The 12,556-nt window shown below is 33.8% G+C and overlaps 1 protein-coding gene across 1 annotated transcript in view; it reads left to right on the plus strand.

The window, feature by feature from the left end:
• Positions 1-12,556, plus strand: part of LRP1B (LDL receptor related protein 1B) — a 1,911,502-nt gene that overhangs the window by 1,751,400 nt on the left and 147,546 nt on the right. The window contains exons 68-71 of the mRNA XM_057505633.1: positions 138-244; positions 5,406-5,535; positions 7,204-7,310; positions 7,651-7,783. Coding sequence (XP_057361616.1) covers positions 138-244; positions 5,406-5,535; positions 7,204-7,310; positions 7,651-7,783 — 477 coding nt within the window. The remainder of the gene's footprint in view (positions 1-137; positions 245-5,405; positions 5,536-7,203; positions 7,311-7,650; positions 7,784-12,556) is intronic.

Raw genomic sequence — 12,556 nt, forward strand, 5'->3', positions numbered from 1 at the left:
TATTGGTTCTGCTTGGCTAACCTCTTTTTTCCTTAATGCCATCTCCTGGTGTATATCATAAACATTTTGTGTATCACACACATTTAGAATGTGGCTGCAAAAAATAGGATAACCCTGTGCTGTTTTTCTGTCCCTAGAGCCACAGACATGTACATTGAAAGATTTTCTCTGTGCCAATGGGGACTGTGTTCCTTCAAGGTTTTGGTGTGATGGAGATTTTGACTGTGCAGATGGCTCTGATGAGGTAGGCATCTTTGCAAAATCAAGCAAAAAGAAAGCAGTTCTTTAGAATCACATTTACAATTGTTATTATTCAAGGCAATGAGTGCAACGTGGACAGCTCTGAAATGCACTTTGCTCCTGACACACTGAGATAAGTAGTATTACATCTATGTGCTGTGCAGCACACACCCAGCACAGGGAATAGCTCTCGTACTGCTATTGACAGTTAATTTTATAGTCTGTTTTACCTCAAGTGGTGAATGACTGGGTTGGGAATAGAATGTTTGGAAATGTTATTCCCTATAGCTGATGCCCTTGCCATCTGTGAATTTGTTCATAAATTTGCTGCAGTATTTATATTCAGGACTAATATTTTTATGCATTTTAAACAGTTTCTTCTCCTGAGTCTCTTTCTTCAATGGATATAGTCATAGACTTCGATTTGGGTCATCAATTTTCATGAAACCACAGGCTCAGCTTTGCTTAGATGATGAATCACATCCATTTATAATAAGTCCTATGTACATACAGCTTAAGTGAAAAAGTTTAGAATTTCTCTGGATAATTCTGTGAACTTAGATTGTGTTACCATTTGTCAGACTTCACGTAATTCACTATCTGTGCATCTATGCATTTGTGTTTCAGCTATTAATTACTCCATGGAGCTTTAAAAGTGACACATGGTTATATTTTTCTCAATCAAATCTAAAATGACCCTAAAGCTTCACTTTCCAATAACAGAGAAAAGTCCATAATGGTTACTTTTCATGGCTTTCTCTTTTATTGATCTCCCATGTTAATATAAGGGATATAGCATGTATACAATCAAGTCTAGTCAGAAATGAAAGAAAAATGAGGTCTTGGGTCCTCAGTGGCACCCTAGCTCCTTCTAGGTTTCATCAGCTCCTTTGAACCAGCTCTGCTGTTCTGGTTGACAAGCACATGTATTTACCCCTCACGAAGTTCTTCCCACTGACTATAGGTTCAACTAGAGAGACTCATTCCTGATGCTCTAGTTTCAGGCTAACTTCGTCAGGTATCCACTGAGTTTCTGCCTCTTTGGGAAACACCATAGGTTTCTACTACTTACAGAAGCACACAAACTAGCTCTTTCCCAGTCTTCAGGTATTCTTATTAGGACTGGAAAATTCTCCATTTACTCCCTGTCTTGGAAAGGTCCCCTAATCACATTCAGGAGCCTAGATTTAGAAAACAAATGTGTTGACTTCTCTGCTAAAAACCAGGAAACCTAAACCTTGAACTTGCAAAGATCTCTCAGAAGTTGAAAAATACCACTTCTATTCATGGGGATTCACGAAACAAGTAAAACAATTAAAAAAAACTCATAGAGGACCTAAAAATCTTTCACTGCCCAGATATGTATTTACTTAGTGTCCATTGATTCAAAAATTATATTAAACATTTCAGTTTTCATTTCATGTAAACTTATCCATACCATGAAAATGTTTTGTTTCTGTTTTCTTTAAAAAATTTATTCTACCAGCCCTATGTCATCTGTGAAACATGAAGAGGTGGGGATATATTGTTTAGGGTTTATGAGTTCATCTTGCATGTTATTTATGAGATGGCCTAGGTACATATGCAGAATCAAACACTTCCTTTTCAAAACTCTTGTTCGTGTGAAAATAGGTATCTTATTAACACCATTTTCCTCATGCCATTAAGTTCACGGGTATAGTGACTGACTGTATCTCCATTATCCAGACATTTTCATGAATGCCCCTAAAGAATAAAATTAACTCTCTTAAAGGTGGCCTTTCTCTGTACTTACAGACATTCAGTCTCCATGTACTCAGGTGGCTAATATTATGGGCAGTTGATTTTTATTTTCTTTCTAAAGGCTAGATTGATAGATTGAACTGACAAAAACCAAAGAGACAAACAAATAAATAAAAAGATGAACTGAACAAATGTCTAGAAAACAGAATTACCTATGAGATACTCTCATATTAGAAACAAAAGGCAAAATTGTCAGGCAAAGTTTTTGTATGAATGTTACCTGATAATATAATTCACTTGTTAATATTCAGCTAAAACAGTTAAAAAAAACTTGAATCATTTTAAGTGTGTATCAGGTTATTGGCATAAATAGAGAAGAATTATTTAAAGTGAGTTTAAAATATGGTATTTGGCCTCTGAGTCCAGTATAATAAATTGTCAGGACAAAAAGAATGCAAAGGTCTCTTAACCTGTATTCAGACACTTTTTGTTAATAATGATATTGGTTTTATTAGTTTGAAAATCATGTATATTGAGAGTAGGAGAGTTCAACTGCTTAATTATTTTAATGTTATTATCACTCAAAAATGTTAAGTAAAAGAAGGGAGGTACAAATGTAGAAGCAAAGAAAGTAAATAAAAATCCTGTAATGTTAAATTCAAACATATCAGTGAGAGATCTCACTTTATCTTTCTAAAAATATACAATTCTTAGCTCTGCCACTGAAAATTCCTAAAATGAATCACATCCCAGCATTAAAGACTATCCCTAGAATTCACATAATGACCTCCAAATACCATTTGCCAATTAAAGGAAATAAAATTCCTCTGAAAAATGTCTAATTCTAGGTCTGAGAAAGGAAATTGACAAAAAGAGCTGCTAACATTTTATCAAGCCAGAAAACAAGACTATTAGTATTATAGTGTGCAGAGTACATAGGGGCTTTCCATCAGGGTTTCCACTGATGAAAGGGACAGTTTGAACATTAGAAAGAAAATGACTATAATGGATTAAAATGCAATAAAAAATAAAATGCAATAAATGGATTAATATGCAAAAAAATGCAATTAAAATGTATAAAAACATGAGTTCATAATAATACTTTAAAAAATAAAAAGCTAATAAGTCACTTTAGAGGTTATTAACATTCTTAGGAATCAATCAACCAAATTCAGAATGTGGGACATTCCGTAGAACAGAATGACTTGGTTTCTTCAAATAGTAAATGGCATTTAAGAAAACTAGGAAAACAAAAAATAGGTATACCTTTAAAGAAACTTAAACCAAATTCAATGTATAAACTTTTAGGTCCTTATTTTACCAAACAACATTTTTATATATTTAAGAATATGAGGAAATTTTAGATATGGATTAGGAATATCTTAATACTAAAGAACTTTTATTAATTTTATGATACTGTTAATATTCTGATACTATTGTCCTTATGTTAAATAGTCCTGAATATAAAAAAGTGAGAAGGAGGATGTATGAAACATGAATAATGAAGTGTTGATAACTGTTAAACAGGCATGATAACCACAGGGGTTTCCTTATTCTATTTTTCTGTATATTTTTAAGTATCTAAAATAATAATTAAATATCCCCCAGGTATCAACCACATGCATACATATCAGCTATACTGCAATTTATCGTATAGATCAAAATTTTCTGATGATAGAAAAAGTGTGTAGAAGTAACACCTTCTGAAGATGAAAGTATCTAGAAGACACACCAGTGCTATGGCTTACTCAGCTGTTTTCATTTAAATTAGCCTTATTGCTGACATAACCATTCATGAATTTTACCAAATATAGCAGCTATAATAATGGCACAGTATTAGATATTTAGTTCACAGACTGACATGGTCTCTATCCTCATGGAGCTCAATTACATGAGATTATAATTTATATTCCTTGTTTTCACATTTGCTATTTCATCCACTCATTCATTCATTTATTTGGCAATACTTATTGAATGCTTACTATGTCTGAGCACAGTACTGAGCATGGGGAAGAAAAAATCCTTTCTCATGACGAGCACATGGGTTATTTCTCCAGTGTCTTTTACACCATTCACATTACATAGTTTACCTGTCAGATATGCCACATTTCTAATTATCCTTACACTTGAAAAGCCTTTTCTTAGATAGTCCCACTTCTCTTTAAACTTCCTCTGTGAAGTCTTTCCTGGAAACCTTAAGAATCCATATGTTTAAAACCATAGCCATTTATTTTCACAGCTAATGTATTTTACTGCAATTGTTGATCTAAGTGTTGGTCTTTCCTATTCGTCTATGAGTTTATCAAATACAGGAATCAATCTAGTTTTCTTTATATTCTTATTTAAGAAACTCTGGCCAATACTAAACCCTCAATACTTGGAAAAGAAGGGAAGAAAAAAGGAAGGATAAAAAAATATATAGCAGGCAGTCTAATTAAACTGTCATCAACAAAGAAAATTAGAGAAATCTGGACAGTAAACTCTCCTTCTTCACATGGAGATTAAACTAGGAAGAAGGGGGGAGTAATAGTTCACCAGGCTTCACTCACTGGGAGTTTCACAAGCTGTGAGTGTTGCCCTCTTTGTGGAAGGAGAAGGCAAGTACATTTTGGCAACAATAGAAATTGCTCAACAATAGAAAAGCATCATCCCAGCAAGACCTTTCACTGGGGCACCCCATTTCGGCCAGCCTGGTAGGTCTCAAGGAAGATAAATTTCTAGTGGATCCCTTCCATTGATCTGATAGAAAGAACTGAAAGCCCCTTAAAGGTACATCCACTCTCTTGTTTGACATTCAAAGACAATCTATATGCGAGCTAGAAGAAGTGACCATTGTGACATTTCACTTCAAGTTCTTTAGGAACAAATGTCAAAACAGAGAAGAAGGATTATTAACAGCAACTAGACTGTAAAAGGCCAGGAACAGAGGGAGAGAGATGGGGAGAAGGGAAACAAGAGACACTGGGGGAAGTGTTGCCAAGGCAAAATAAATTTTCCTTAGAATTCTTGCTCCGCGGTCATCCTTCCACCCTGCTTCCCATGGACTAGATATCAGAAACTTGCTTAGAAACAATTTTCATCCCGTTTATTTCCCCATACGATTCATTGTCACCTACAATTATTGAAATCATATTACCCCACAACTGCCTGTTAGAAAATGGCCCACTTAGAGCAATTTAATTAATATAATAAAGTCATGGGAATTATGCTCGTTTTACCTTTTTCAGTTTTATGATGACTCACAGGGATAAATGAAAGTACAAAATTCTTATAATATTGTCATGCAAATATAGTCTTAACTATGACCATCTGAGCTTCTTATTTGTGGTGGACATGGATTCTACACTTTCAGGTTTCTTTGCACAAGGTTTCTACTTGTCTTTTGGGTTTGCAGACATTTCTCTTAAAGTTTAATTTTAATTATGTCTGTGTGGTTTGAACAGAGAAATTGTGAAACAAGTTGTTCCAAAGATCAGTTTCAGTGTTCCAACGGTCAGTGTATACCCGCAAAATGGACCTGCGATGGCCACGAAGACTGTAAATATGGAGACGATGAGAAAAACTGTGAGCCAGGTAAAGTGATTGAGGTGATGTTTAGTTTAGCTGGTAGTTAATTTGATAGAATTTTAGCTTAAGCAATAACATCCAGAACAAAATAGCAAAAAAAAAAAAAAAAAACTGGCAAAAAGTATTTACTGCTTCTCAGGAATAATGTGAAATATCTGTGGATAAATTAAGTGGTGTGCCCTACACACACATTTCAAAAGTGTTTTGGCAGGTAATAGCATCACTACATTTGGCATCCAAGTTTTACTTCCCCAAATTCCGTTTTCTGATTTCTGCATCTTTCCACACCATTTGGAATTGTTTTTCCAAAACAGCAAGATGTAATATGTAGAAACTGTGAGTATGTTAAAAGTCAGGTTTTCAGTTTGGAAAATTAAGGTTATGAAACCAAATGTAGTAGCTTTAACATGGCACCAACTGAGAAAAAGCATACGTGTATTATTTCTATTTGCATCTTGGCTGAAAATCAAAATAAAATTAGGAAGCAAAACTAGAATATAGGATAAAACACCCAATTTATGCATGTTTATTTCTTAAGTATAGCTTTATAAATATGCTCATTAAAACTTAATTTTATACTTAAGTATTTTAATAATATCTTACAGAAAAATTACTGGGGAAAAATCATACTATAATCTGTGTATAACCACAAAAACAGTAATTTGAGAAACTAGGTTAGAATAGCAGATACAAGGCACACGCATTACCATGTCCCAGTATGTCACCCATGGTCCATATTGCTCACTGATCACATCTTTTTTCTTATTAAATCCAGACATGTTCTCAGAGTCCTTACTAATATAGATCCCTAGGCAAATACTGCCAGTTAAAAAGAATTAAAACTTGAGGAAAAAGCTTTTTAGCAACCCTGAATTAAGCTATTGAGACCATGAAGTCATTATGTAAGTGTGTTTGGCTACCTAGTGGTCTAAGATGAGGCCAAGAATCCCAGAGGTATGAATGCCAGCCTAGCAAAGTCAAACCCACAGACAAAGGCAGCTATCATATTCTTTGTCAATTAGATTGGGTACTAGTAATAACTTATCTATTTACGTGATTTTTATTTTCTGTATCATTAAGGAGTACTTCAAAGTCTATAGACTATGTTAATTATATATACAATTTTATATTGTCCATTTAAAACCTCAAGCAAGAATACTTATTAAAACTTATGGAAATATGACATTTATGTCAGCACAGCTAAATAGATAATCACAGGGTCTATGAGGTCATGGCAAGATTTCCATTTTTAACTTTATATAATGTATATATGAATTAACATTCCCAAGGATTACTAAATCATATTATAATTTTGAAAATAATTTGAGACTTTTGTCTCTTAAATAATTTAATTTAAAATTATGAAAAAAATTGCTTAACTCTTCAAAATCAAAGGAATAAAAGATATAGATTTTTTCCACTTCTCCTTTAGTTAGTTGAATACAGACTCAACAAACTATTACATCATTGGGAGATATTAAATATAATACAATAATATTGGACAGCACATTTTAAATGAATGTTTATTGTCTGATGTTGAACATGTTTTACATAACCTAAACTCTCTTCATTACTATCTATGAATGTTTTATATACTTATGTATGCTTTTATCTATGAAACCAGTCTTTTCTTCTTTCACTGAATCTAAATCTCATCTTTATAATTTCATTCAGCTTCTCCTACTTGCTCATCAAGTGAATATATATGTGCCAGCAGAGGATGCATTCCAGCATCTTTGAAATGTAATGGAGAATATGATTGCTCTGATGGTTCAGATGAGGTAAAGGCATTTGATTAAAATCTCTGAATTACTAGAATTAGGTTTGGGAAAGCAAATGTAATGAAAATAGAGTAAAGAGACAGAGTCTTGATTTTTTAGCACTGTCTAAAATATTAGGGCAAGTACATTGAATACAGTAATTTCAGCAAATACCTGAATCTTCAAGCTGTCCATATTCTAAACTCCATTGTCATTTGTAGAGGTTATATCCATTAAATCCAATATAAAAGAAAGTGCACAGTCTAATAAATCCCCTGTAGTGTCAGCTGCATGTTTACTTTGCCTGTGACTGTATCGTGGTCGTTAATGAAAACTGCAATGCCCATTTGTATTCGAACAGATGGACTGTGTGAATGAATGCAAGGAGGCTCAGTTTCGGTGCAGAAATAAAGCCCACTGTATTCCAATTAGATGGATTTGTGATGGAATTCATGACTGTGTGGATGGCAGTGATGAAGAGAACTGTGACCGAGGTAAGGGATTTGTGTGTGTGCCTGGAAATAAGAGAATGGCAATTAAAGAGCTGTGCAGGATAGATAGTGTTGTAGAGGCAGAGGAGAGGTTCGGTAAATGATTCTCTTCACTCTCACTAGTTTCATTACATAATAGCCTGTTCTAAACAAGCAAAATCTGGGCCATTTTCAGTCAGAGTGTAATGCCAACCTTCATATGACAAAGGCAGCCAGTGTTTACTGAGTGCCACCGTGGACACATCCCAGCACCAGCTGCTCGGTCAGGACAGGGGTAAGAGGAGGACGCAGGGAGCATAGCTACAATAGCCACTCCTACAAAAGTATTGTCTGTATGTTCCACACTGCTTGCCTTCCTGTGAAATAATAGAAACAACATACCCTTCACTGTATTACACATTCTACTGTGCTAGATCTTATGTAGGTTATAGGTTGTACCCTTAATTTCCTTCTTGCCATATGGTTGAGAAAATGACCTGAATGTTTTGTCAGTCTGGAAGACAACTTTCAGTTTTGTAATTTATTATTTTCCAGCTATGTGAGAATACTTCGTGACAGATAACAACTTTTAAGTTTTAAGTTGCCACATTAAAAGCAGCAATTGTTACTAAAGTTAATGAGTTGAAAGCAAAGAAATTGTGGGGTGAAGCTTAAGAGGACAACAAATCATATAATTCTTGTTATTTTCATAATGTTGAATACTTAAATACAAAATTTCTTTCAACTTGTTTACCAAAGTTCCTCCTTGGATTTTACGTTTCAGAATATTTAGAACATCATCAACAGAAATGATACCCAATATTGACATGCTGCAAGACATTTGAACACACACTCAGGATTTCCACAGTTTAAATCTGTCTGAAATATTTATATCTGTAAATATCTAGTCACTCCAGGAAAAATATCTTCTCCTTTAATATTAAATCAAACCTTTATGATTTGGTAATGTCTCACTCTTAAACCTGATAGAATGTTTTGTTCAGCAGAAGAAATCCTAGTTTTCATCTGGAATCCACAGGCATTATAGGGAGCCATAAAAAGCTAAAACTTCCATAATAGTTCTTTCTACTTTGGGTTAAATTCTCACACTCCTGTAATTTGTTATTCGAGGGACAGCAAACTTTGTGGATGTTCTGGTACCAAAGCTTTTACATACAGTCTTATATTAAAAAACTTTGGAACAGAAATTATGTGACTCGTCTTTTAACTAAACCTTAGTCACTGTTGTCACCAGTTGGAATCTCTCCTCTATTCCTTCTTTCCTGGGCTCATGTAATTCCACCTAACTGGTCTCCAGGAGATCCTACCGATTGCTTTCAAATTCATCTGATTTCAGGGTAACTCTGATTATGTCAAATATTACCCAAATCTCTTCCTTCCTGATTATATACAAATAACTTAACCTGGCAATCAGAATTACAAGGGAAGTATCTCATTTTCACCTTCCCAGACTTATAATCTACCCCTCCTCTTTATATATCATATATCCTAGCCAAACTGGAAACTGGAAGATAAAATCTAGCAATATCATCCATGCTTCTCAACATCTTCCCTGATTCTTCTGCTAATTTCCCCATCTCAATACCTTTGCTAATAAAAGTTATATTTGTCCTTTCAGGTCCATCTCAGTTGCTTCTGCCTTTAATCAAATTTCAGTCTTCTTTGGAGTTTCCGTAGCAACCCTTTGATTGCATTCCTGTTATCATATTCTTCCTTCTAGTATAATTAGTTTTGTGTTGACTAAGTTTCCCCTGTTGCAATATGAGTTACCTGATGTGAAAAAATTAGGTATGCAAATGAATAAGGAAATACATTCCAGGCAGTGGGATCCTTATGTATGAAGTCACAAAGGTGGGAGAAATTTTAGCTTATTAGAGATCACAAATAATTGAGAATTCAGGCTATAGAAGTTGGTTTAATATTAAGCATAATGAGAAATTATCCAAGGCTTTTAAGCAGTCTTTAAATATTTTGAAAAAAAGGAAAGTATGAGAGAATTTGAATTATGTAATAGCACAGAGAATTTAATAAAATTATCAATAAGAGATCTCGTTTTTTGCCTCAGACTCTTTCTATGCTCATTTTTTTTTCATTCTATCAAAGCCAACAACAGTTAAATGTCTCCAAGAGCTAAAGAAATATCTGGAAAGTGTGTGTGTGTGTGTGTGTGTGTGTGTGTGTGTGTCTGTGTGTGTGTGTGTGTGACTGCTCTTGAGATTTATCAGGATTCTACTTAATGTTTAAGTTTACTGACTTAAAAAGAGTTGAGAACCTTTAATTCAATCATTTAGAAATGTGTCAAAGGTCCCCTGCTCAACCCACTTGCTTTTCTAATATTTCTTAGGTTTTTTGCTGATGGGTAAATTCTACTTCCAGTGAAATATCCTGGTGGTTAAGGTATTTGATCCTGTATGGATGGACCTTAATCCATGATCAAGTTAGGATTTCTAGTATTTAATTTACTTCCAGGAAGTGGTTTAGGTATTGGATATATATACTTCAAATCACTGAAGAAATGGAATGCTAGAATAAACATCTCTTAAATCTATAATATCTCAGTTCCATTCATCTCATCTCAAATCTGGACACTTGAGCTAATGGAGGCTAATTGCTGGGGACTGGAAGAAAGAGAGATGCAGGATTAGCATGGAATATTTTCCAAGCAAATCAATTTTATTGGTTTACTCTAAAAAGACTAAGCCCCAAATATTATGGAATTAAAAGCATTCACATTTATAAAGGTAAAACATGTTGCCCCAAGGCAACTTAGTCTTTATTTTCCTGAGGTTCCAAACTTTATTCTTCATAGCAATTTTGGTGGAAAAGGTTGAGTTATACCTTTTAGTAATCATCAGCTCAAAAATGTACAATTTATAGAAATTCTAAAACATTACCATGTATTAAAGCTTCTCTCAACCTAAATTAAGATAATTCTAAATGTTTATTTTCTGTGGTGAAGCATTTGCCAGATTCTATGAACCTGTGAAGGGCTCAGTTATATTTAGATATAGGTCATTGTTAATTACTATATGCTTTTCTACTTTTCTAATAAATTCCTGTTTGAGATGATCAAGAACGTGACTAGGAAACTGGAATTTAAGCAAGCTAAGCTTTTTAAGTGATACTTTTTTTATTGTTCATGTGTGCTTCCTAATAATAATTCAATGCCATTTCAAAATAAGCATTTTAAGTTAGACTCTGGATGTCACCACACTCCATGATGGACATTTTGAAATGCAAATTGTTTCTAGTACAATAGGAAGCCTCTAGTAGGTTATCACAAATCCTTTGCCTTTCTGTTACAATTATTTCATTTATATTTTTCTTCTTTTTAATAAAAACAATGGCATTTCCAATACTCTTATAGGGAAAATTATAATACAATACCTTAGGGAACTCATTTTTTTCCTTTTGACAAGACTTATGTCCTACAAATCGAGTTTTCTAAAATAATCAGAGAATGTCAAAAAGTTCACAAATTCTGTTTATATTTAATCCATTGCAAAATGAAACATTCAATGAGATTTTGACATCAGAATCTTTATTCTGAAAGACTACAGCTCTCTTTCATATTCTTTGGATTTTGATATTGAATTAAGCCAACACTCACTGAACACCTATAGTTCATATCTTATGAACTTCATATTTTAAGTTTATTTAATGCTAAAGACTGAACATGTTATTTTGTATCATTTTCAGACAGAAAGTTGTTAAATGGTAAGATATTTTTTTGCCTGAGTTTTGATCATTAGGATTATTTTTAGAATTAAAGCATTTTATAGTTGAGCACTGCAGAAGTTTGAAATAAAGGGAAACCCCAGTACAGTTCTGTAGTCAGAAGCCTCATATGGTAATATTTACCTTAGTGGACTCACCACGGACTTGCTTTTATCTGTATCTCTGAGTTTATTCATCCTCAGAAATGCCAATATAAGCTGTATCCATTCAATTAAGCACTTTTTTCAAGAAATCTCAGAACTGTTCTGATTAATGTCATTGTGTATTCTTGGGCTTGGATTCAACTATCACTCATGATTCTAAGCAATCTACCTAGAGTTGCCTAATCATCTCTCTCTAACATTAACCATGTCATGTTTTTAAAAAGTTGACTTTAATAAAATCATAATTTTATTTGCAGCATTATTAAAAATCATGATATTTTTTAACATCTGGATACCAAATTAAGAAAGCCACCTGCCTATGCCTATCCTTTCTTCCAGTCTATGTCCTTTTAAAAAAGAAGACTCGTATAAACTCCAGACCGAGGATAATCCTTTTATTTTGCTTTAGATCTCAAATCTTCCATACTTTCCAGATTCTCAAGAAACTCACTATACCAATCACTGTTTCTCACTCTTGTTTCCTCAGCCTTACTTTATCTACTGAATTATTTTCAGAAGCATTTAAATGTGTTCAGGTATCTGTTTTTCTTCATAAAAAAAAAACAGGCTCCCTCACTCATCTAAGTTCTTCCTCTTTAAAGCCAAAATTCTGGGAGAAGAAACACTACTGTTTCTTCATCTGGTAATCACCAACTGCAAATATTTCACTAAAGCCACCACCACTCCATTAAATCTCCCCTCTCAGCACTATATAAATGTTCTAGTTACTATCTTCTTGTTCGAACACTTTTCAGGTATTTCCCCAATCACTGGCTGCTTCTTCACAGTCTCTTGTAGATTCCTCTTGATACACCAAATCTTTAAATGCTGATTTCCATTGTGTTCTCTTCTAAACTTCAAATAATAACTATCTACTGATCATTCCCAGCTATAT

The sequence above is a fragment of the Manis pentadactyla genome, chromosome 8, assembly GCF_030020395.1.
Source record: "Manis pentadactyla isolate mManPen7 chromosome 8, mManPen7.hap1, whole genome shotgun sequence".
Lineage (NCBI taxonomy): Eukaryota > Metazoa > Chordata > Mammalia > Pholidota > Manidae > Manis > Manis pentadactyla.